Raw genomic sequence first — 24,090 nt, 5'->3', positions numbered from 1 at the left:
CTCGCCCGCTCGCAAATGCGAGTCAATTTCTTTCAGGGCGAGACAGTTTTCAGGCCTACTTGACCGGCTTGGCGAGTGAGCTCTGTCACTGTGCTAAAGTGTATTGACGGTAGAAGACTCTAGAGGGCAGCTGGGTGAAATGTTCAGTAACTGCCTGACAAAATGCGGGAAAATCAAAGGTGTTGATTGGCTGATTGCAACACGGGCTCGTTCTGCTGAGGCCTAGTTGCAATCAGCCAATCAGAAGGTAGCTAATCTACGCACATTAAAGTGTTTAGTAGCATGTTTACACGCTTTTCATTGCCTGATTACAACAAGTCGCGGCAGGAAATACTGCAGGAGAAGCTGTAAACTGCCTTTGCCAATCCCTGTACCCAATTCACTTGATCGGAGGCAGGCCATGAACGACACTGTTGCCCTAGCGGAGCAGGAGTTCACCTCCTGCACTTTTGGTGTTTAACCATGATCCTGGGAGCCCTGCGAGTGGAGCTCTGCCCGTGATGTAAGCCTGCGTCTGCCGAGGACGGCTCAATCTCTCTACGGGGGTCCCTGCGGTAGGTGCGCTTGGATGGGGACACAGCCGCGTGTCCGAGGCTCTTGCTCCAATTGTTTGGGATGGTGGCTTTGAAGGGGATTAACGGACAGCGGGGGCTATTTTTACGCTTCTTATTGTTTAAGACTTCAAGTCTTCTATCCTGGAAAAGCCCAAACTTACCGGCAACGTAAATAATGCTAGTTGACTAGAAATTAGGCAGTCATATTGTGATAATAATTAACATGTGCAATCACATTACCACAGCTAACTGACTTTGAGGTTGCTAGTGCTCAGAGAAACACAGCTAGATGAGGCACATGAGAAAGGTGAAGTTTGAGATTACGGAACTGCAAAGCAGTTATGAAATCTACTTCGAGGGTGGCACAGGCGACCAGAGGGCACTCACTGCACGTGTCTCGTCCAAGGGTAGCTCGTGAGGTGCCAACTAGCGCCTGCGATGCCCATCAAGGAGCCAGATGTCAGCGCAGGGAATTTTGTGTTTTCTCACAGTTTAGAAGTTGGATTACTCATCTCTACAAGGCGTGCAATCGGGGTGCACCTGCGGGATGCGGAGGGTAAATGGTGCCCTACGATTCCATTTATCTTAATTACAAAAACATTTAGCTGCATAATACGATATATAGTAAGGAAGGAGAGAATGGGTGGGTTGGCAAATATAAAAGTGGTACAAATATAATAAGGAGGCTGGAGAAAAGTGGACAAAAACGAAAATATATGTCCAGTACAAATTGTGCAACCAACCACTTTACGCATATCTTTATTATTTCCCTGGGTGATTCTCTGCAATTAACTGTATATGAAGCATGATCGTTCACGAGGCGGAACTGGCTGGCGCCGACTTCCTTAAGTTGAAAGGCCAGGCTGTGAAGGGGCAGGTTGTAATCACAATCTATGGTGTGAAATCGCACTGAGCTGCTTCACCATCACTTGACACAGGTCCCCACGTCAATTAAATGTTAAGCACCAGGACGGTGCCCAAAAGGTAATATTTGTGTATACGGCTGCAGTGCCCAATTATGCAGCATTGCTAATATTCACACAAAATGCCTTCCAAGGGAGCAGAACATCCTTTAGTTCTGCTCTATTCCTACATACCCTGTTTACACCAAGTGCAGAGTTTATTTTCCATTAAAACACTGATGGAATATTACGATATCATGTCAAGAGCAAGCAGGGCAGTATTGTTTATCTGGTCCTAGTTGTGCTTACACATCATGCCTGGTCTGATAGCAGGGACATATAATACAAATGCAAGACCTCGTAAAAACGTTTCAGTCATACAGTTACTTCTGTTCCAAGCCATGGTGCTATCTGCCCTTTCCTATGCCATGTTCTAGTATGTTTAATGTACAGCAGTGTACCTGAGGACTGCTAAGAGTTTTTTTTTGATGCAGATTTGTATAGCGTTTACTTGACACAAAGGTATTGGAGCGCTGTACACGAGCACCAGTTACATTACACAAGGACACACTCATTTGGGCACTGGGAGATTACGTGATTTTCTTAGAATTACAGGTTGCTGAGCCGCCGGGGGGTGCTCTAGTATGTTTAAGGTACATGGGTGAACCCAAGTACTGCTAAGAGTATTCATCCGGGGCCACGCTCTACTATGTTTAATGTACTGTAGTGTACCGGAGTACTGCTAAGAGGAGGTACTTTTTTGTGGGTCAAGTGCATTGATATTAGGTCGAGTAGAAAATTCTAGTCACTAGACCTGCAGGTCAAGTAAGATTTAAAAGATTTGTCGAGCCCTGCTCTAATCTTCCTGTCACTACCCATGCACTCATGCAATGACCCAGGCAGTAACTCATGCACTGCTACGATCCCCTGAGCACTACCCATGCAGTCCAGCCATCGCCGTGTCACTACCCATTGTCAGAGGTATGGGCGGAAACAAAATCTAGAAGGCCGAACGCAGTGCTCAATTTTGACCAGTTTATTACTATTAAGGCAGAGTAAATACAATTCCTTAAATATGTTCGTCTCCTTCCCTTCTCTTGTCTTCTTCTATAATGTTGCGGATCCTATAATGTTTTTTCAATGCTCTTGTTTCGTTGATATCTTGACAAAACACTTGACCTGGTTTTTCACACAGATTTTTTCTTACTTTTCTTCGCAGGTTCTCATGCAGGAGAAGGACGGACCCCAGGAGGCTCGGAAGAAAAAAGAGATGATGGTGAGTAACCAAAGGCAATGTGTAATTCTTTTTAAGATAGGCCTTCACCACACCGAATACGTGATAAGGTTTGTATTACTCTTTTAGTGGGAGGGGTGAGGTTGAGGGTGGTAGAAGAGGTAGGAAAATAAAAAAATAAAATAATGTCTCTGTATTATTGTGGTGCCCACTGAGGGTTCTTTTATCTCCTGAATCCTTCTTTGCTCTCTCTATCTGTGTTACAACTACCTTTCGCTCACAGAAACACTTTGGCACTAATGCTTTAAATCAAAAAAATGTATCTCGTAACAGAAATCAATGCTGTTTGGTAGGCTGATGATAACGGATCCCCCCCTCCCTCTTTTTTCTTTTTTCTCTTGAGGATGTTCTGTGGCAAAAAAACAAATAAAAAAAAGAAAGCAGAAACCCCAACAGATTCTCTTTTCTGGTTGTCTGCTGCTTTTGTTGTTTGCTGTTTTCTTTCTTCATTTTGACAGGACCGTGCCTCATTACATACTCATGCTATCTAGACCGGTACCCACCCCCCTCCCGCTTAACGATTTCTCACTGCGGTGGCCGCAACTACCCTGAGTTGAGGCAGCGATGTTCCAGCTCTCCAGAGGGGTCCACCACTCCTCCATCGACTCGTCGTCTGTGTTCTCGCCCTCCTGGTCTTGCTGCATGGCTCCCGATTCTGCCGTAGCTCCCTGCATCTTGCTCTCGTTGAGATGTGGCGTCTCCGTCCTCTGCCTGACTTCCGCCTCTCTCCTCAACCGCCCGTCTTCTTCCTGGTGGATCTCTGGCTCCTTGTATACACCGCCCTTTTCTAGGCAGTCCAGGGCAGCTGATTGGCTTTTCGGCCGAACCGACCGGGAGGTCTCCTGTGTAGGGAAGGCCAAAGGGTTAACCCTTTGAGCGCCTCCCCTATACATCTCCTGCCAGCGCCCGGCCGTGAGGTTCAGAAAATCTGCACCGAGTGAGTCTTCCTGCTCGGGCAGTAGGCCCCTCCACACCCATGCACTCCTCCAATCACCCAGCCAGCACCATGTACTTCTCCAATCACTCTGCCAAAATCCAAGCACTTATAAATTCACAGTGCACTCTCCTTGCAGTACTCTAATCATCCTGTCACTACCCAGGCACTCATGCAATGACCCAGGCAGTAACTCATGCACTGCTACAATCCCCTGAGCGCTACCCATGCAGTCCAGCCATCTCCCGGTCACTGCCTATGCACTCCTCCAATCACCCAGCCAGCACCATGAACTTATCCAATCACACTGCCAAAATCCAAGCCCTTATAAATTCACCATGTTCTCTCCTTTCAGTACTCTCACCATCCAGTCAGTACCCATGTATTTATCCACTCACTCGGCCAAAACTCAAGCACTTTATAAATTGACCATGCACTCTCCTTGCAGTACTCTAATCATTTTATCTGTACCCATGCACTCATGCAATGACCCAGGCACTAACACATGCACTGCTACAATCCCCTGAGCACTACCCATGCAGACCTCTAACCACCTACACACTACTGATTCACTCCTGCAATTACCCAGGTAGTACCCATGCACTCCAGCAATCCCGCTATCACTACCCATGCACTCCTCCAGTCACCCATCCAGCATCTTGTACTTATCCAATCACTCTGCCAAAACCCAAGCAGTTATAAAATCCCCATGCACTCTCCTGGCAGTACTCTAATCATCCAGTCACTACCCATGTACTCATGCAATGACCCAGGCACTAACACATGCAGTGGTACAATCACCTGAGCACTACCCATGCAGTCTAGCCATCGCCCTGTCACTACCCATAGTCAGAGGGATGGACGAAAACAAAATCTAGGAGGCCGAATGCAGTGCTCAATTTTGACCGGCTTATTGCTATTATGGCAGAGTAAATACAATTCCTCAAATATGTTTGTCTCCTTCCCTTCTCTGGTCTTCTGTAATGTCGCGGATCCTTCATTTTCTTTTCAATGTTCTCGTTTCGTTGGTATCTTGACAAAACACTCGATCTGGTTGTTCAAACTGTGATTTTTCTTTTCTTCGCAGGTTCTCAGGCGGGAGATGGATGTACCCCAGGATGCTTGGAAGAAAGGAGAGATGATGGTTAGTAACTAAAGGCAATGTGAAATCCTTTTTAAGATAGGCCCTCACCACACCGAATACGTGATCAGGTTTGTATTACTCTTCAAGTGGGAGGGGTGCTGTTGAGGATGGTATAAGAGGTAAGAAAATAAAATTTTAAAAAATACGTCTCTGTATTATTGTGGCGCCCACCGAGGGTTCTTTTATCTCCTGGATCCTTCGTTGTTCTCTCTATCTGTGTTACAACTACCTTTCGTTCACAGAAACACTTTGACACTAACACCGTAAAAAAAAAAAAGTATCTCGTAACAGAAATCAATGCCGTTTGGTAGGCTGATAACAGAGCTTCCCCTCCCCCCCTCTTTTTTAGGTCTTGTGGCGATTACAGCGCGAAGCGCTGTCTCGCCAGAGACCTATAGTCACCGGCTCAGCTTCCCAGGAGACAAGAGATGGCCACACGCATCTTCAAGAATGGGATCGGAGCGGGCCGCGTGCACATGAACACGCGCTCCATTAAGCAGGCTGGAATTAGCTTTCAATGCGCGCTTACACATACAGTGAACTTTTGACGTTAGCTTTTTTTTCTTCACTTTTGTAGCTTTCAGTTTCCTTAGCTTTCAGTTTTCCTAGCTTTCAGTTTTGTTCTTACTTCTGTCCAGCTGGCTCTGTGGCTCTGTAAGGTTTATGGCGTGTACTTAAAAGCAAGTGGCGCCTTGCTGGCGCTAGTAAATGTCAATTATTCACAGCTTTTCAGGGTACTGTGATCTGTCAGTTTACCACCATGGGAGGGGATGCTTTTGTTTACATGGCGCCGCGTGTCTTTATTTTCTTTCGTACTGCGTGCCAGGCGACCAAGGGCATGTTTTGGGCTTTATGTTTTGTTATCATTCCTAAATTTGTTATTATTTGTAATGCTTAAGGAGCAGGCAGCGCTAGTCTCTCACTCGCCATATAACTACACATGCATGCAGCAATGCTATTTTAGAACTAAAAGTGTTGTTTAGCAAAGTGCACGTAATTAGGTACATTAGATTGGTTAGGAACATGCTTAGCTCCCTTTGTAAGCATGTAGAAATATTTGCTGCTTGAAGCAAGTTAGTGCTTATTTGCAGTGATTGCCCTCTTAAAATGGGTTTTTTCGCGCTTTGAGCATCCATTGTAGTAAATGCTAAAAATTCACGGCTTTTCAGGATGCTGAAATCCGTCAATTAAGTACTATGGGAGGGGATGCATTTGTATACCTGGCGCCACGTGTCTACAAACTTTTTTTGTAGATGTTTTGCCTTTCCGCAGTAGCCTTATAGTGCACAAATTCACACTTGTATGTACAAAAAACGGCAAACTACTCGTAGACAAGCGGAAACAATCTAAGTGATACCAGTTTTAAAGCAAGTAACAGCGTGGTTCATCTTTCTAGTTTAATTAGAATCTACTGCTCTATCCTGATAGCCTAAGTAAATATTTGCATTCTTAAGATGCACGTGCTTTGCGTTAGTTGCGTGTTTATCAGCTTCTTTGTTTGCACAATATAGCTTTAATCTATTTGCTACTCATGCACAACAATCCACTTTTGCCAGACTTTATCTCTAGACGCGTACAAATCATAGCTGCTCTTACGCAGATTATAAAAACCTAAAATTTATTTTACTTTTATGCATGATATATTTTTGTTATGTCCACAGGGGTGGGTCAGCTCTTAATTGCCCTTGAGAAACTCTTTCATCGGGTAGCATCAGCTACTTTAGCCCACTGGGTGAAATGGATTCTGCCTGAGACCGGTATAGATGTTTCTAGGTTTGAAGCTCACTAGATGAGAGGAGTCATGGCATAAAAGTCATACGCCTTATGTTCTCATTGCCAAGACATAATGAGAGCAGCGGATTCCACTTTCACTTTAAAACCTAGCTAAGAGGCCAACAGGAGCTAGCCTGTAATTCTGACCCACACTTTTGTTTCTAATGCTTAAGAAGCAGGCAGCGCTAGTATCTCACTCACCTCTCTGCATGCATACATGCTTACCTATCTTTGTTAGTTTTTCTTTGCTCGACTTTACAGGACAGTGCAATGACCCACTTTCAGGGATGGTTCATCTTAGGCAGAGTTGGGCTTTTATGCTCTAGTTGTTTGTCTAGTTGGCAGATTAAGCTAAGAGGCCAACAACTGAATGGGTGTGTGTAAATAGTCAAGTAGCCTGTAATTTTGACACACACTTTTGTTTCTAATGCTTAAGGAGCAGGCAACGCTTGTATCTCACTCACCTCTCTGCATGCATACATGCTTACCTCTCTTTGTTAGGGGCTTTTATGCTCTACTTTTTTGTCTAGTTGGCAGATTTAGCTAAGAGGCCAACAACTGAATGAGTGTCTGTGAAGAGTCAAGTAGCCTGGAATTTTGACACTAAAAAAAATACTAGTTTGAGGGATAATTTAAAATACACACCTGTCTTGATAGTCACTATAATGTACGTTCTGCAAAAAGTCCTCAGAAAAGTGCTGTAAACAAAACATGCACGCGCACAGTCACAAGCATTAATTAGTACGTCTCGCATACATGCCAGACAATTTCTCAAACATTCTCAAAACGTCTATAGCAAATTGCTATTACTTACACATGCGAGCGCACAATGACAACTACTATTACGTGTTACATACACGCCAGCTGCCTGCGTCTTGCCACGTACACAACATTTGTGCAGTTATAAGTGCCATTTTAATAACTATGAATGCTACTTTCTCATAATCAAAATAAAGTATAGCCGATACATTTATCTTACATGTACGATAAAAACATACGTAGACCTGGCGTCAAGGCACAGTAGAGAGGTAGATGTAGCCATTTAAACATATGACGATAAACTGTACGTAAGGTAACTAAAATAGCTAACAAGATACATGTTTAGAGATTTCCAAAATGCACACCTGCCACCAAAGCACAGCAGAGAGCTAGCGTTATAACAGTTCGTTCAGTGCCATTGTCAATACACTCATACTGCCATATATTTAGCCATAACAAGAGTAATACAATTAACATTAAATACAATGTAAACACTAGTGTTTCAGAGTCAGCTGAAAGAGCAACCACTGAATGTGTGCGTGCGTACAGTCAAATAGCCTGTACTGCTTTGGGCAACATGTTATGTAACTATTTTTAAGGAGGGAGAGGGCCTTTGCTAAATGCAACAAGTTGTTCTAAAGAGGAAAAAAAACAAGTGACTCAGCTTATTACTTCGCACTCATCAAGCGTCAGTTGTGTTAAACGTACAAAATTCTTGAGATTTTCAGATAATAAAATGTGTTACTAGCACATAATAGCCCAGCACACTTTAAACACAATTTGTAAAAAAGAATGGTTCAGAAAGGATCTAGTTTCAAGAGCAAGTCGATGTTCAGTTTCAGTTATTCTTAATTATTCAGTGTTTAAAAACTTTTGAAAACATCACTTTTGGAACCGTTAACGCGTTTCGTCCCAACCAGGGACTTCTTCAGGGCTTGAACAGTGATTATAGGCTATTCTGGTTGACAATTTCTTATTAGTTCCTAAATGATAGCTATTATATCTCAGAGAAAGGAGTGTTCTATTTGGTAACCCTTTAATTGTTCGCAACTGATGATTATAGGATCTCACTTTAGAGCGTTTCTTCATATGTTAGGCATCATATTTAGCAGATGGAAAGTCTGTATCGATATGTAACGATATGTATTGTGGTGAACCCTGTGGAGCGGAGACGACCGAGGACTTTCTTTGCGGGACCCGAACTACCATATCCGGGGCACTGCTTTGTAAAACAGACTTTCCATCTGCTAAATATGATGCCTAACACATGAAGAAACGCTCTAAAGTGAGATCCTATAATCATCAGTTGCGAGCAATTAAAGGGTTACCAAATAGAACACTCCTTTCTCTGAGATATAATAGCTATCATTTTGGAACTAATAAGAAATTGTCAACCAGAATAGCCTATATTCACTGTTGAAGCCCTGAAGAAGTCCCTGGTTGGGACGAAACGCGTTGGCGGTTCCAAAAGTGATGCTTTCAAAAGTTTTTAAAGACTGAATAATAAAGAATAACTGAAACTGAACATCGACTTGCTCTTGAAACTAGATCCTTTCTGAACCATTCTTTGTTACAAATTGTGTTTAAAGTGTGCTGGGCTATTATGTGCTGTTAAATTGTTGAAGGTTAGGTTCTTTGAATCGGCCTTTAATTTGAGGGAGTATAGGGAATTGTGCTTCCAGCCCGTTGTTTGCACCTTTTTTTTCACCAAAACTGATAGGGACTTTTAAGACTAGTGCTGGCACCTTATGCTTTGATTCCCATTTTCTTGTTTCTGTTCAAATATGTGTTACTCCAGGGCTTTAAGTAAGATGAAACAACTAGACAGAGAGACAATCTGTTAAAAGGGCGTAGCTAATGTTATTAAAGCCATATCTTAAAAACACGTAACTAAAATAGCTCAATAATATATGCGGAGCGTACTGTGCCACTTAACTTGTATTTTGCTGTTTGTATCATTGCGTCTAAATATAGGATAAAACAGGTAGAAACATTATACATACAAGAAGTCAGGCTATAGCCTTTGTCAATAGTTGCTAGTTGCATAACATACATATTTACGAGAATTTACAAAAAATATGCTTGGCACCGAGGTAGAGCAGAACGATAAATGTAGCGATTGAAACATATAATCATAAACTGAACGCAACGTTACAAAGCACATACCACGACTTTCACATAGCAATGCTAAAACAGTTAAGGACATCATACTTGCAGCAAGTCTGGCTATAGCTTTTGTCAATAGTGCCTAGTTACATAAGATACATATTTTCAAATATTTACAAAACGTACACCTGCCACCGAAGCAAAGCACAAGTTGATAGCATTGTACATCATAACAGTGCATTTAGCGCCATTGCCAATACACTATTATTGTCATATATTTAGCCATAACAAGAGCAATACAGTCAGCATTTAATACAATGTGAAACTAGTCTTTCAGAGTCAGCTGAGAATCTAAGTACTAAATAGGTGCGTGCAAAGAGTCAGGTAGCCTGTCCTTGTGCCACAATATCTCCACTTTTTGTCTAGTTAGCAAACTGAGCTAAGAGGCCGACAACTGAATAGGTGCCTGCAAACAGTCACATACCATTTACTGCTTTGCCCATTATGTTAAGTTATTTATTTTCCAGTAAGGCGAGAGTTGTTTAATAATTGCAACAAGAAGCAGCTGTAAAGAGAAAACAACTAGTGAACTCAGTTCTTTACTTTACACTCATCCACTGTCAGCTGTATTAAACGTATAAAGTTTTTTTGATTTGCACATCGTGAAATACGTGTTACTGTAAAGCTTTAAGTGAGATTAAAGAACTAGACCTATAGAGAACATTCTGTAGTCGGTGAATCTGCTTCCTCTCTATGCTTCTTCACAGCAGCCTGAACCAAAGCACAACTTACAACTAATTCCAAGCCCCAGACACAAAACACACACAACATCATAATTACAAGAAGTCTGGCTATAGCCTTTGTCAACAGTTGCTAGTTACATTAGATACATATTTACAAACATTTACGAAGCGTACACCTAGAACCTAGACAGAGCAAAGCGCTACGTTGAGATTACAACATCTAACCATAAACTGTACGTGCGATTACAAAGCACATACCAGAACTTTGACATAGCGATAATGCCAAAGGTAGGGTTACATTTGCCTCTTTGCACTTGCAGCTCTGCGTTTGCCTAGTCAGCTTTAACATAGCAGCTGCACTGACAACAACAACTCAATCGCATTCTATGTGATACACTGCTACACTAATACTATCCTATATTTAGCCATAACAAGAGCAATACAGTAAGCATTAAGAATTACAATGTAACACTAGTCTTCCAGAAACATTGTTTAGAGTCAGCTAAGACGCCAACTACTGAATGGGTGCGTGCGAACACTCATGTAGCCTGCACCTGTAGAAGAAAAAATTGCATGCATCCAGATTGCAACAGCGAACATACTTTAAGTAGAACTATCATATTACAACATATAGCACACAGTAAAGCAAAATAATAAACATTACGTAAGCAATAGTAGCATGCATGCAAGTACCGAGAAGACAAAAATGTGTACAACAAAACATTCGCTTACATAAAGAAACAGTAGCATATTAATACACAGACTATATGTGAACACATACATGCCAAAACATTAATACATTAATTTTAAGAAACACTTACCTATTAGACGGCGCATTAAACACTCAGCAAACTGAACACTACTTTGACAAAGTACGTAGTTAAAAATCTGAAAACTTCACGCGCAATAATTGTTACGCCACGTAATACAACGTAGCAATTCATTGGATGTGGCACACGTCGATTAAAAAATACACGCGAAACAAAAAAAACTAGACCGCAACACTCGGCAACGTAACTATCGTTACGGAACATTGCTACATCCGCCATTTTCTTTAACTAAAACGTTCTACACATACAACACTTAAACAGCTGCATATCTTAACGATACAAACTTGCGAACGTATAATGTGCATTTATGTTACATGTCCGATAAAAACATACATAGACCTGGCCCCAAGGCACAGTTGAGAGGTAGATGTAGCGATTTAAACATATAACGATAAACTGCACGTAATGTAACTAAAATAGCTAACTAATATATGCATAGCGTACTGTTACCCGACTTCTATTTTGCTATTTCTGTCATTGCATCCAAATATATAATACAACACGTAACAACATAATACGTACAGCAAGTCAAGGTATAGCGTTTGTCAATGGTTGCTAATTGCATAAGAAACATGTTTAAGGAGATTTCTGAAACGATCACCTGCCACCAAAGCACAGCAGAGCGCTAGATGTAACGATTAAAATAAATGACCATAGAGTGCACACAAAGTTAAAAAGCACATAGTAGGACTTTCACATAGCAATGATAGAAAGAGTAAGATTACATTTGCGTTTTTGCGCTTGTATCTACACCTACGCATGCCGAGTCTTAACATAGCAGCTGCACTAACAGTCACAAGTGCATCTGTGTAATTTAAAACTTACATGTTTACTTTAACTTAATATTTTAGTCATATACAATAAGAATGGAAATGTTTTTACAAAGAAAAACAAAAATAAATCTTAAACTGAAAATCACAATGTTTACATCTTTACTTACAAACTACAAAGTACTGTTATCTCTAAATGCAAAGTATATTAATAACTAAAAATAAACTTAGAAAGTCTTGCTGGTAGATGATCTCAAAAGTAATACTTACAATATATGCTTATCACTACAAAAGTACCAAACAAGATTATTCACAACATTGCTTATTTTTTTAACAACAACTGACTATTTGCAAATCATTTTTATACAAATTCAAAGATTGCTAACAAATTAATGCAATGCATTGTCATAAACAATGCCAATAACTCAAACTTTAATGCTGCGAGACCTATTGCATTGTAAATTCTTGTTCTCTTTTCTCTCGAGGATGTTCTGTGGAAAAAAAATCAATAAAACAAATGAAATAAAAAGAAAGAAGAAATAACCGATTCTCTTTTCTGGTTGTCTGCTGCTTTGTAGTTTGCTGTTTTCTTTCTTCGTTTTGACAGGCCCGTGCCTCATTACATACTCAGGCTATCTAGACCAGTACCCACCCCCCTCCCGCTTAACGATTGCTCATTGCGATGGCCTCAACTCTCCTGAGATGCGGGAGCGATGTACCAGCTCTCCTGAGGGGTCCACCACTCCTCCGTCGACTCGTCGTCTGTGTTCTCTCCCTCCTGGTCTTACTGCAGGTACTTTCGATTCTGCCGTGGCTCCCTGCGTCTTGCTCGCGTTGTGACGCGGCATCTCTGTCCTCTGCCCGACTTCCGCCTCTCTCCTCAACCGCTCCTCTTCTTCCTGGTGGATCTCTGCCTCCTTGTGTGGACCGCCCTCTTCTAGGCGGTCCAGGGCAACTGATTGGATTTCCGGCGGAACCGACCGGGCGGTCACCTGTGTAGGGAAGGCCAAAGGGTTAACCCTTTGAGCGCCTCCCCTATACATCTCCTGCCAGCGCCCGGCTGTGAGGTTCGGAAAATCTGCATCGAGTGAGTCTTCCTGCTCGGGCAGCCGGTCCCTCCCACACCCATGCACTCCTCCAATCACCCAGCCAGCACCATGTACTTATCCAATCACTCCGCCAACAACCAAGCACTTATAAATTCACCATTCACTCTCCTTGCAGTACTCTAAACATCCAGTCAGTACCCCCATACTAATGCAATGACCCAGGCACTAACACATGCACTGCTACAATCCCCTGAGCACCACCCAGGCAGTCCAGCCATCGCCCTGTCACTACCCATTGTCAGAGAGATGGGCAGAAACAAAATCTAGGAGGCCGAATGCAGTGCTCAATTTTGACCGGTTTATTACTATTATGGCAGAGTAAATACAATTCCTCAAATATGTTCGTCTCCTTCCCTTATCTGGTCTTCTATAATGTTGCGGAGCCTATAATGTCTTTTCAATGTTATCGTTTCGTTGGTATCTTGACAAAACACTTGATCTGGTTGTTCACACTGTGATTTTATTTTCTTCGCAGGTTCTCAGACGGGAGAGGGACGTACCCCAGGCGTCTCGGAAGAAAGGAGAGATGATGGTGAGTAACCAAAGGCACTGTGAAATCCTTTTTAAGATAGGCCTTCACCCCACCGAATACGTGATAAGGTTTGTATTACTCTTCTAGTGGGAGGGGTGAGGTTGAGGGTGGTAAAAGAGGTAAGAAAATAAAAAATAAAAATAAATCTCTGTATTATTCTGGCCCCCACTAAGGGTTCTTTTATCTCGAGGATCCTTCTTTGCTCTCTCTGTGTCACAACTACCTTTTTTTCACAGACGCACTTTGGCACTAACACCTTAAAAAAATGTATCTCGTGACCGAAATAAATGCCGTTTGGTAGGCTGATAACAGAGCTTTGCCCCCCCCCCCCCCCCCCCCCTCCTTCCACCCCTTGCTTTTTTTTCTTTTTTCTCGAGGATGTTCTAGGGCAAAAAAATAAAATAAAACAAAACAAAGAAAAGAAAGCAGAAATCCCAACCGATTCTCTTTTCTAGTTGTCTGCTGCTTTCGTTGTTTGCTGTTTTCTTTCTTCGTTTTGACAGGTCCGTGCCTCATTACATACTAATGCTATCTAGACCGGTACCCATCCCTCTTCCCGCTTAACGATCACTGCGTGGCCTCAACACTCCTGAGTTGCGGAAGCGATGTTCCAGCTCTCCTGAGGGGTCCACCCCTCCTCCGTCGACTGGTCGTCGGTGTTCTCTCCCTCCTGGTCTCGCTGCAGGGCTTCCAATTCTGCCACTGCATCTTGCTCTCGTCGTGGCGTGGTGTCTCCGTCCTCTGACCGACTTCTGCCTCTCTCCACAACCGCTTGTCTTCTTCCTGGTGGATCTCTGGCTCCTGGTGTTGACCGCCCTCTACTAGGCGGTCCAGGGCAGCTGATTGGCTTTCCGGCGGAACCGACCGGGAGGTCAACTGTGTAGGGAAGGCCAAAGGGTTAACCCTTTGAGCGCCACCCCTATACATCAGCCAGCACTCGGCTGTGAGGTTCAGAAAATCTGCATCAAGTGAGTCTTCCTGCTCGGTCAGCCTGTCCCTCCCACACCCATGCACTCCTCCAATCACCCAGCCAGCACCATGTACTTATCCAATCACTCTGCCAAAATACTCCCACTTATCAATTCACCATGCACTCTCCTTGCAGTACTCTAATCATCCAGTCAGTACCCATGCACTCATGCAATGACCCAGGCACTAACACATGCACTCCTAAAATCCCCTGAGCACTTCCCATGCAGACCTCTAACCACCTAAACACTACTGATTCATTCCTCCAATTACCCAGGTAGTACCCATGCACTCCAGAAATCCCACTGTCACTACCCTTGCTCTCTTCCAATCACCCATCCAGCACTCTGTACTTATCCAATCACTCTGCCAAAATCCAAGCACTTATAAATTCACCATGCTCTCTCCTTGCAGTACTCTTTTCATCTAGTCAGCGCTCGTGTACTTATCCAATCACTCCGCCTAACCCCAAGCACTTAAATTCACCATACACTCTCATTGCAGCACGCTAATCATCCTGTCACTACCCATGCACTCATGCAATGATAGGCACTAACTCGTGCACTGCTACAATCCCCTGAGCACTACCCATGCAGTCTAGCTATCGCCCTGTCACTACCCATGCACTCCTCCAATCACCCAGCCAGCACCATGTACTTATGCAATGGCCCAGGCACAAACACATGCACTGCTACAATCCCCTGAGCACTTCCCATGCAGACCTCTAACCCCATACACATCACTGATTCACTCCTCCAATTACCCAGGTAGTACCCATGCACTCCAGAAATCCCTCTGTCACTACCCATGCACTCCTGCAATCACCCATCCAGCATCATGTACTTATCCAATCACTCCACCAAAACCCAAGCACTTATACATTCACCATGCACTCTTCTGGCAGTACTTTAATCATCCTGTCACTACCCATGCACTCATGCAATGACCCAGGCACTAACTCATGCACTGCTACAATCCCCTGAGCACTTCCCATGCAGACCTCTAACCACATACACACCACTGATTCACTCCTCCAATTACCCAGGTAGTACCCATGCACTCCAGAAATCCCTCTGTCACTACCCATGCACTCCTCCAATCACCCAGTCAGCACCATGTACTTATGCAATCACTCCGCCAAAACCCAAGCTCTTATAAATTCATCATGCACTCTCTTTGCAGCACTCTAATCATCCTGTCACTACCCATGCACTCATGCAATGACCCATGCAGTAATTCATGCACTACTACAATCTCCCCAGCACTACCCATGCAGTCCAGCCATCGCCCTGTCACTACCCATTGTCAGAGGGATGGGCAGAAACAAAATCTAGGAGGCCTAATGCAGTGCTCAATTTTGACCGTTTTATTGCAATTATGGCGGAGTAAATGCAATTCCTCAAATATGTTCGTCTACTTCCTTCTCTGGTCTTCTATAATGTCATGGATCCTATAATGTCTTTTCAAGTTCTCGTTTCATTGGTATGTTGACAAAACACTTGATCTGGTTGTTCAAACTGGGATTTTTTTCCTTTTCTTCGCAGGTTCTCAGGCGGGCGAGGGATGTACCCCAGGAGGCTCGGAAGAAAGGAGAGATAATGGTGAGTAACCAAGAGCAATGTGAAATTCTTTTTAAGATAGGGCTTCACCACACCGAATACGTGATAAGGTTTGTATTACTCTTCTAGTGGGAGGTGTGAGGTTGAGGGTGGTAGAAGAGGTAAGAAAATAACATTTAAAAAAATTTGTCTCTGTATTATTGTGGCGCCCACTGAGGGTTCTTTTATCTCCTGGATCCTTCTTTGCTCCCTCTATCTGTGTTACAGCTACCTTTCGTTCATAGAAATACACTTTGGCACTAACACCTTAAAAAAAAAGTATCTTGTAACCGAAATCAATTCAGTTTGGTAGGCTGATGATAGCAGAACTCCCCCCCACCCCCCTCTTTTTTCTCTTTTCTCTCAAGGATGTTCTGTGGGGAAAAAATCAATAAAACAAAAGAAATAAAAAGAAAGCAGAAATAACCGATTCTCTTTTCTGGTTGTCTGCTACTTTCGTTGTTTGCTGTTTTCTTTCTTAGTTTTGACAGGCCCGTGCCTCATTACATACTCAGGCTATCTAGACCAGTACCAAACACCCTCCCGCTTAACAATTGCTCATTGCGATGGCCGCAACTCTTCTGAATTGCGGCAGCGATGTTCCAGCTCTCCTGAGGGGTCCACCACTCCTCCGTCGACTCGTCGTCAGTGTTCTCTCCCCTTCTGGTCTTACTGCAGGTACTTCCGATTCTGCTGTGGCTCCCTGCGTCTTGCTCACGTCGTGACACAGCGTCTCCGTCCTCTGCCCGACTTCCGCCTCTCTCCTCAACTGCTCGTCTTCTTCCTGGTGGATCTCTGGCTCTTCGTGTGGACTGCCCTCTTCTAGGCGGTCCAGGGCACCAGATTGGCTTTCCGACGGAACCGGCCAGGCGGTCACCTGTGTAGGGAAGGCCAAAGGGTTAACCCTTTAAGTGCCTCCCCTAAACATCTACTGCCAGCCCTCTGCTGTGAGGTTTGGAGTTCCTGCTCGGGCAGCCTGTCCCTCCCACACCCATGCACTCCTCCAATCACCCAGCCAGCACCATGTACTTATCCAATCACTCCGCCAACATCCAAGCACTTATAAATTCACCATGCACTCTCCTTGTAGTTCTCTAAACATCCAGTCAGTACCCCGTACTCATGCAATGACCCAGGCACTAACAAATGCACTGCTACACCCCCCCCGAGCACCACCTATGCAGTCCAGCCATTGCCCTGTCACTACTCAGGCACTCCTCCAATCACCCAGTCAGCACCATGTACTTATCCAATCACTCCACCAAAACCCAAGCACTTATAAGTTCATCATGCACTCTCTTTGCAGCACTCTAATCATCCTGTCACTACCCATGCACTCATGCAATGACCCAGGCAGTAACTCATGCACTGCTAATATCCCCTGAGCACTACCCATGCAATCCAGCCATTGCCCTGTCACTAGCCATTGTCCGAGGGATGGGCAGAAACAAAATCTAGGAGGCCAAATGCAGTGCTCAATTTTGACCGGTTTATTACTATTATGGCAGAGTAAATACAATTCCTCAAATATGTTCGTCCCCTTCCCTTATCTGGTCTTCTATAATGTTGCGGAGCCTAGAATGTCTTTTCAATGTTCTCGTTTCGTTGGTATCTTGACAAAACACTTGATCTGGTTGTTCACACTGTGATTTTCTTTTCTTCGCAGTTTCTCAGACGGGAGAGGGACGTACCCCAGGAGTCTCGGAAGAAATGAGAGATGATGGTGAGTAACCAAAGGCACTGTGAAATCCTTTTTAAGATAGGCCTTCACCACACCGAATACGTGATAAGGTTCATATTACTCTTCTAGTGGGAGGGGTGAGGTTGAGGGTGGTAAAAGAGGTAAGAAAAGAAAAAAAAACAAATATGTCTGTATTATTGTGACGCCCACTGAGGGTTCTTTTATCTCGAGGATCCTTCTTTGCTCTCTCTATCTGTGTCACAACTACCTTTCGTTCACAGACACACTTTGGCACCAACACCTTAAAAAAATTTATCTTGTGACAGAAATCAATGCCATTTGGTAGTCTGATGATAACAGAGCTTTGCTCCCCCCCACCCGCTTTTATCTCTTTTCTCGAGGATGTTCTGTGGCAAAAAAAAAGAAATAAAATAAAGAAAAGAAAGCAGAAATCCCAACCGATTCTCTTTTCTGGTTGTCTGCTGCTTTCGTTGTTTGCTGTTTTCTTTTAGTTTTGACAGGTCCGTGCCTCATTACATACTAATGCTATCTCGACCGGTACCCATCCCTCTTCCCGCTTAACGATCACTGCGGTGGCCACAACACTCCTGAGTTGCGGAAGCGATGTTCCAGCTCTCCTGAGGGGTCCAACACTCCTCCGTCGACTCGTCGTCGGTGTTTTCTCCCTCCTGGTCTCGCTGCAGGGCTTCCGATTCTGCAATGGCTCCCTGCATCTTGCTCTCGTCGTGACGTGGCGTCTCCGTCCTCTGCCCGACTTATGCCTCTCTCCTCAACCGCCCGTCTTCTTCCTGGTGGATCTCTGGCTCCTGGTGTGGACCGCCCTCTACTAGGAGGTCCAGGGCAGCTGATTGGCTTTCCGGCGGAACCGACCGGGAGGTCAACTGTGTAGGGAAGGCCAAAGGGTTAACCCTTTCAGCGCCTCCCCTATACATCTGCCAGCGCTCGGCTGTGAGGTTCGGAAAATCTGCATCAAGTGAGTCTTCCTGCTCGGGCAGCCTGTCCCTCCAACACCCATGCACTCCTCCAAATCACCAAGCCATCACCATCTACTTATCCAATCACTCTGCTAAAATACACGCACTTATAAATTCACCATGCACTCTCCTTGCAGTACTCTAATCATCCAGTCAGTACTCATGCAATGACCCAGGCACTAACAATGCACTGCTACAATCCCCTGAGCACCACCCAGGCAGTCCAGCCATCGCCCTGTCGCTACCCATGCACTTCTCCAATCACCCAGTCAGCACCATGTACTTATCCAATCACTCCGCCAAAACCCAAGCACTTATAAATTCATCATGCACTCTCTTTGCAGCACTCTAATCATCCTGTCACTACCCATGCACTCATGCAATGATCCAGGCAGTAACTCATGCACTGCTACAATCCCCTGAGCACTACCCATGCAGTCCAGCCATTGCCCTGTCACTACCCATTGTCAGAGAGATGGGCAGAAACAAAATCTAGGAGGCTGAATGCAGTGCTCAATTTTGACCGGTTTATTACTATTATGGCAGAGTAAATACAATTCCTCAAATATGTTCGTCTCCTTCCCTTATCTGGTCTTCTATAATGTTGCGGAGCCTATATTGTCTTTTCAATGTTCTCATTTCGTTGGTATCTAGACAAAACTCGATCTGGTTGTTCACACTGTGATTTTATTTTCTTCGCAGGTTCTCAGACGGGAGAGGGACGTACCACAGGAGTCTCGGAAGAAAGGAGAGATGATGGTGAGTAACCAAAGGTACTGTGAAATCCTTTTTAGGTTTTGCCTAGCCAATGCGTACGAAGTACGCAGGCGCTAGGAAAAACTTAATGATATCTGTGTGTGGAGACTGGACCGTCCCCACTCTCTCATTGGCTAGCTCCATAAATGGAGGCTAGCCATTGGGAGAAGGCTCTGTCCGTCAATCTAGGACCAGATTCGGGGGCGTTCCCGAGAATTTTTGGCTTTTGGCTACGTCACTCTACGTCAGCCGAAAGCCGATTCTCGGGAACGCCCCCGAATCTGGTAAGGCACTAATGGCACCCCGAGCGCTCTGCCGCCTCCTACTAGGGTGCAAACGCTGCCTCCCTGATTGCCGCCACTGCCCGGGGCCGAGAATAACTTGAGGACCTCGCCGGGGCCGCGGAGAGCAAGAACGAAGGAGCTGCCCTCCCATTGGCTGAGGCGGTCGAGCCCCCTCAGTGCCGTCGCGCTAGGAGTGGTTCTCGAGCCGCTGCGTCATCGCTGGAGCCGCGCTGCGATTGGCCGCAGCTTCGCCACCATCGGAGGCTCGCCCTGAGAGCGGCTCATCCATTGGCTACAGCCTCGAAGAAGGACCAAAGATCAAAAGTGCACAATTTTGCCACAGACAGACTCATGTGGATCAAATTAAGCATCTTTTTCCAAATCTTCCCAATTCTGAAAAGAGCCACGCAACCCTCCCTATTGCAAGGACAGCAGCAACAGTGGACTGAACAGGTCATTTTTTTTCACCCACGGGCAACAGATATGCCTCTGAAAGTGTGCATTCAAATCTTCAGAATTCTCAGAATCGGAAGGAGGCCCATTCAAATCAATAGAAATTGCTCCAAAATGCATGGAACTACATTCAACATGCTTTGCAGTGGTCAGACAGATTAGGCTGGAAAAAGAATAAGGTACAAGATACAAAATCCAATGCTTGCTTGGGTTTTGTAAAAGAATGCAATTGCCTAATTTGCTTCTGTTCAGCCTTCTGGTTAAAAAATGTGTGAAGTCTGTCTGTTAGACTTTTTGATTATGCTTATGAAATTTATACAGGGAAAATTAAGGTGCAAGGTACAACAAGCATTGGCAACACCAATAAGTCTCACCTATGCGAGAGCTATTGGCTCTGGGGAATGTGTTTTAGCCATGCTGTACACCTGTGTGGCTGCAGTGCAGCAGGACTATGTTTTTTTTTTTTTCTTTCGAGATTTTTATTGCGCAAACAAATACCCGAAGGTGTCTCTGCGCATGTGGCGGATAGAGAGACCGAGCAGCAGGCTTACTGGTTGAACAACCATGTCTTTAAGAGCCTACGAAAGCTCATCAGATTGGGGGCAGTTTTTATGGTGAGTGGCAGAAGGTTCCAAAGTTTGGGTGTGGCAACCAAGAAGCGCCTGTCTCCCCAAGTTGCCGTTCTCGTGCGAGGTACCGGAAGCAGGCAGGTGTTGGCGGATCTCAGCTGTCTCTTGGGGCTATACAACTGGAACGCTTCAATCAGAAACTTTGGACCGACGCCATGCACTGCCTTGTAGGCGATGCAGAGGGCCTTGAATTTAATACGGCCCTCTACTCTTAGCCAATGCAGGTGACGAATGGCTGAGGTGGTTGGCTGATGGCGGGGGATGTCAAGAAGAATTCTTGCAGCCGCATTCTGTATGGACTGCAACTTAGATAGAACGAGTTTCTGAGTATTAAGGAAGAGGGCATTCCCGTAGTCAATTTTGGAAAACACTAGGGTAGAGACCAGGGTCTTCCCAGCTGAGGTGGGGAGGTAAGGCAGTATTTTCCTGATTTTCTTTAGAATAAAGAACGCAGATGACACAACCTTGTTGACATGAAGGTTAAATGACAACTTGCTGTCAAAAATGACTCCCAGGTTTCTAGCCTTTTCAACTGGGACAGGTGGAGAGCCCAGCTGGTTAGGCCACCAAGTGGAAGACCAGTCCGGGGAGAGTTTACCAAAGGTCATGACCTCGGTTTTGTCTGAGTTAAGCCTCAGACAATTGGAGGACATCCAGGTACTGACAGCAAGCATGGCCCTTTGGAAATTGGCTGCCACCGCTGGGCCGTCCTTGTGGATCGCCAGAACCAGTTGGGTGTCGTCTGCGTAGGATGTAAGTCGCAACCCATGGGCCTTTATTACCCTCGCTAAGTTAGTGTGGTGGTGTTGACTGGAGTGGGTTAGAGTGGGGTAGGTTGGAGTAGAGCGGAATAGATTGAGGAGGGAGAGAGTGGTGTGGCGCAGAGTGGCGGGGAAGGGGATAGAGTGGAGTAGAGTATTGTAGAGTGGTTTAAAGTGGAAACGCGTAGTGTAGAATATGCATGGTGTGATAGTGTACTGCCATAACACAGAAAACTTATTCAATTGAAATGACCATTAGATCTGCACAGACACCTATTTTATGTGTTTTGATCGTATTCAAATATTTGTTTCCACCACACTTCATAATTACAAAAAAATTTGCTTCATTTATGCTTTCCTAATTCTGAAATATTTTGAAATAGGAGACAGCTCATTTTTGGTGTGCTCTAGAAAAAACAACATCCTATAGCCTTTCCTCACATGGGTACATAGCAGGACTGTTACAGATATTCTCTCACTTTGAAGTCAGAGACGGAATAGTTAACACCTAACTCCCGCAGAAGACAGAGCCTGACATTGGACCTCTTTAAATGCAAAGCAAACATGACAAGGTAAGAACATGATTTAAAGGCACGTTTACAGAAAGCAAGTATTCGTAAGGATAGCGTAAACAAAGTTTGCTACACGGGAGGGGACAACTCAAGCTGGACAAATAAAGCCGGCTAATAAAAAGCAAGCAACTGTGAGTTACAAAGCAAATAGTAAGGGGCGACCCGCATTCCCAGGGAAACTTTCAGACAGCTGTCTGGTAGGCTTCGAACTAAGAAGGCAGTTGAGGCCTGTACAGGGCCAAGTTTTAAACCGCTGAATAAGACACGAAAGGGTTGAGAAAGGTGGTGTGATAGGTGCACCGAACGAGGCAGAGGGGGTGCAATGGTGTGGAATGTGCATGGAAAGGACGTGAGTAGCTTAGTTATCTGAGGGAATAAGAAGGAAATAATTATTTTTAAGCGATGGCGAGAGTGGCAGTCGCTCAACGGGAAGTATGATCAGAGTGCGACCACATTTTGGTATACGTTTGAGGAGCAGGCTAGGTTTGCTCTTTAAGTCACAAAAATGGACACTAGAATGTATTTTAGAGGAACAAGAAGTGCGTCAATCCTACCCTTCTTACGAGGCTGAAATATGCTTTAATGTGGGCAGCAAGGATCTCTTTAAATATTCCTTATTAAACTTTTCCGTCAGAGCGTCTAATATCTCACCTCGGGTAACATGACTTAAGGAGCTGGAAGGCTGTCATCGGAACAGAATTCAGACAAAATGCACACTTACTCTGCCTGAAAATGCACACTTACTCTGTCCGAATTTAAGAGGGTAAGAAGAAGCCCTGCACTAGGGTAGCGATGAATACTGCCTCTGAAAAAAGAAGCAGGCGCTTGGGCACCCATATTCTACCATGACCATCAGTTAAGACTCCTAACCTTGTCCTGGGGTAAGCAGCATAGTAGAGCGAGAGAACTGCTTCCTTTGACGAGTCAGGGAATTAGTCTGTTCTCGTGAGCTTTCTTTCGGTCTAAAGTCTTGGTGTTCAGTTTCTTGCGTATAATACTCGGGAGGCTGTAATATGCCCTGCTTTCCTATATATAGCCCCATGTTTCGGCAGGCTCAGGAGGGGGGCGATCGGTCTGTCCGCTTGTAGCTTCTAAGTATTCCGGAGGTACACCCACGACCACGAGAGCGTCTCGTAGAGGCCCCTTTATACGGCTCGGGTGCGTGTCGACAGGATGCTACTTCGAAAGGGGCGTGGGAGCGTTTTTCAAGCACAAAATACACTGTGCACCCACTCACCTTCAGAAGGTAGGTTTCTAAATATAGCTGGCACGGAGCCTTTGCACAAGAGGAATAGCGCGAAAGCCACATGCGGGTCGCTCTGGGCCCCGCCCCATATGCCAGGCGCCCTACAGTAACCATAGAGACGAGCAAGCTCCTGTCTGCAATGCGAGGGGGCTCACAGCTTGGCAGGAGCCTGCAGGACGGGTGGGAAGCGCTAGCAGGAGTCGGAGGCGGGCAGTGGGAAGGTGGAGAGAAGAAGTGGGAAAGTGGCTCTGCAAACAATGAGTCAGCAGTGGATGGAGCCAGGGACCGCTCTGACAGACAGCTGGATTCCAGGGAAGCCTTTGTATAGGGAGAGAAAAAAATAAAACTCATCTGCCTGCGTCAAGCTAACGGGACACGAAGAGGGGGCCAGACAGAGGATCAAGGACAGACCCGCCCCCGGCACTAGCGCACTGTACCTCCCCCGCAAAGCAGCAGGAGCCCCATGTGCCCTCTTTCTTCCCTTACGGGTACTCAAATAAGCTGCTGAGGCCGGAGTCTGCAGGCTCTTTGTGCCATCTGGCGCCCGCTTCCACGCGCGAACTGCGCGAAACGACCACCACAAAACCGACCTAGCAACGACGCCGGGCCGTGTCTGCACACGGTCAAGTTCACAGGGTTAGGGTTTGATGCTCAACACAAAGGTAAGCTACACAGATGACCCGCACTGATTTAACG

General features: G+C 45.0%; 1 protein-coding gene across 46 annotated transcripts in view; it reads left to right on the top strand.

Moving 5' to 3' along the window:
• Window positions 1-24,090, top strand: part of LOC147700405 (uncharacterized) — a 700,768-nt gene that overhangs the window by 546,049 nt on the left and 130,629 nt on the right. For 13 of the 46 annotated variants that reach the window (XM_086935784.1, XM_086935772.1, XM_086935787.1 and 10 more), the window contains 6 exons: window positions 2,676-2,732; window positions 4,772-4,828; window positions 13,394-13,450; window positions 15,964-16,020; window positions 17,684-17,740; window positions 19,396-19,452. The exons of 2 other annotated variants lie outside the window; for them this stretch is intronic. In XM_086935784.1, the coding sequence (XP_086791910.1) occupies window positions 2,676-2,732; window positions 4,772-4,828; window positions 13,394-13,450; window positions 15,964-16,020; window positions 17,684-17,740; window positions 19,396-19,452 (342 nt within the window). The remainder of the gene's footprint in view (window positions 1-2,675; window positions 2,733-4,771; window positions 4,829-13,393; window positions 13,451-15,963; window positions 16,021-17,683; window positions 17,741-19,395; window positions 19,453-24,090) is intronic. 31 more of the 46 variants (XM_086935804.1, XM_086935803.1, XM_086935796.1 and 28 more) reach the window with 19 other exon arrangements.

The sequence above is a fragment of the Lissotriton vulgaris genome, chromosome 8 (assembly GCF_964263255.1).
Source record: "Lissotriton vulgaris chromosome 8, aLisVul1.2, whole genome shotgun sequence".
In the NCBI taxonomy this organism is placed as follows: domain Eukaryota; kingdom Metazoa; phylum Chordata; class Amphibia; order Caudata; family Salamandridae; genus Lissotriton; species Lissotriton vulgaris.
Note: the sequence above shows the minus strand (reverse complement) of the source record. Positions and strands in the feature narration are given on the sequence as shown.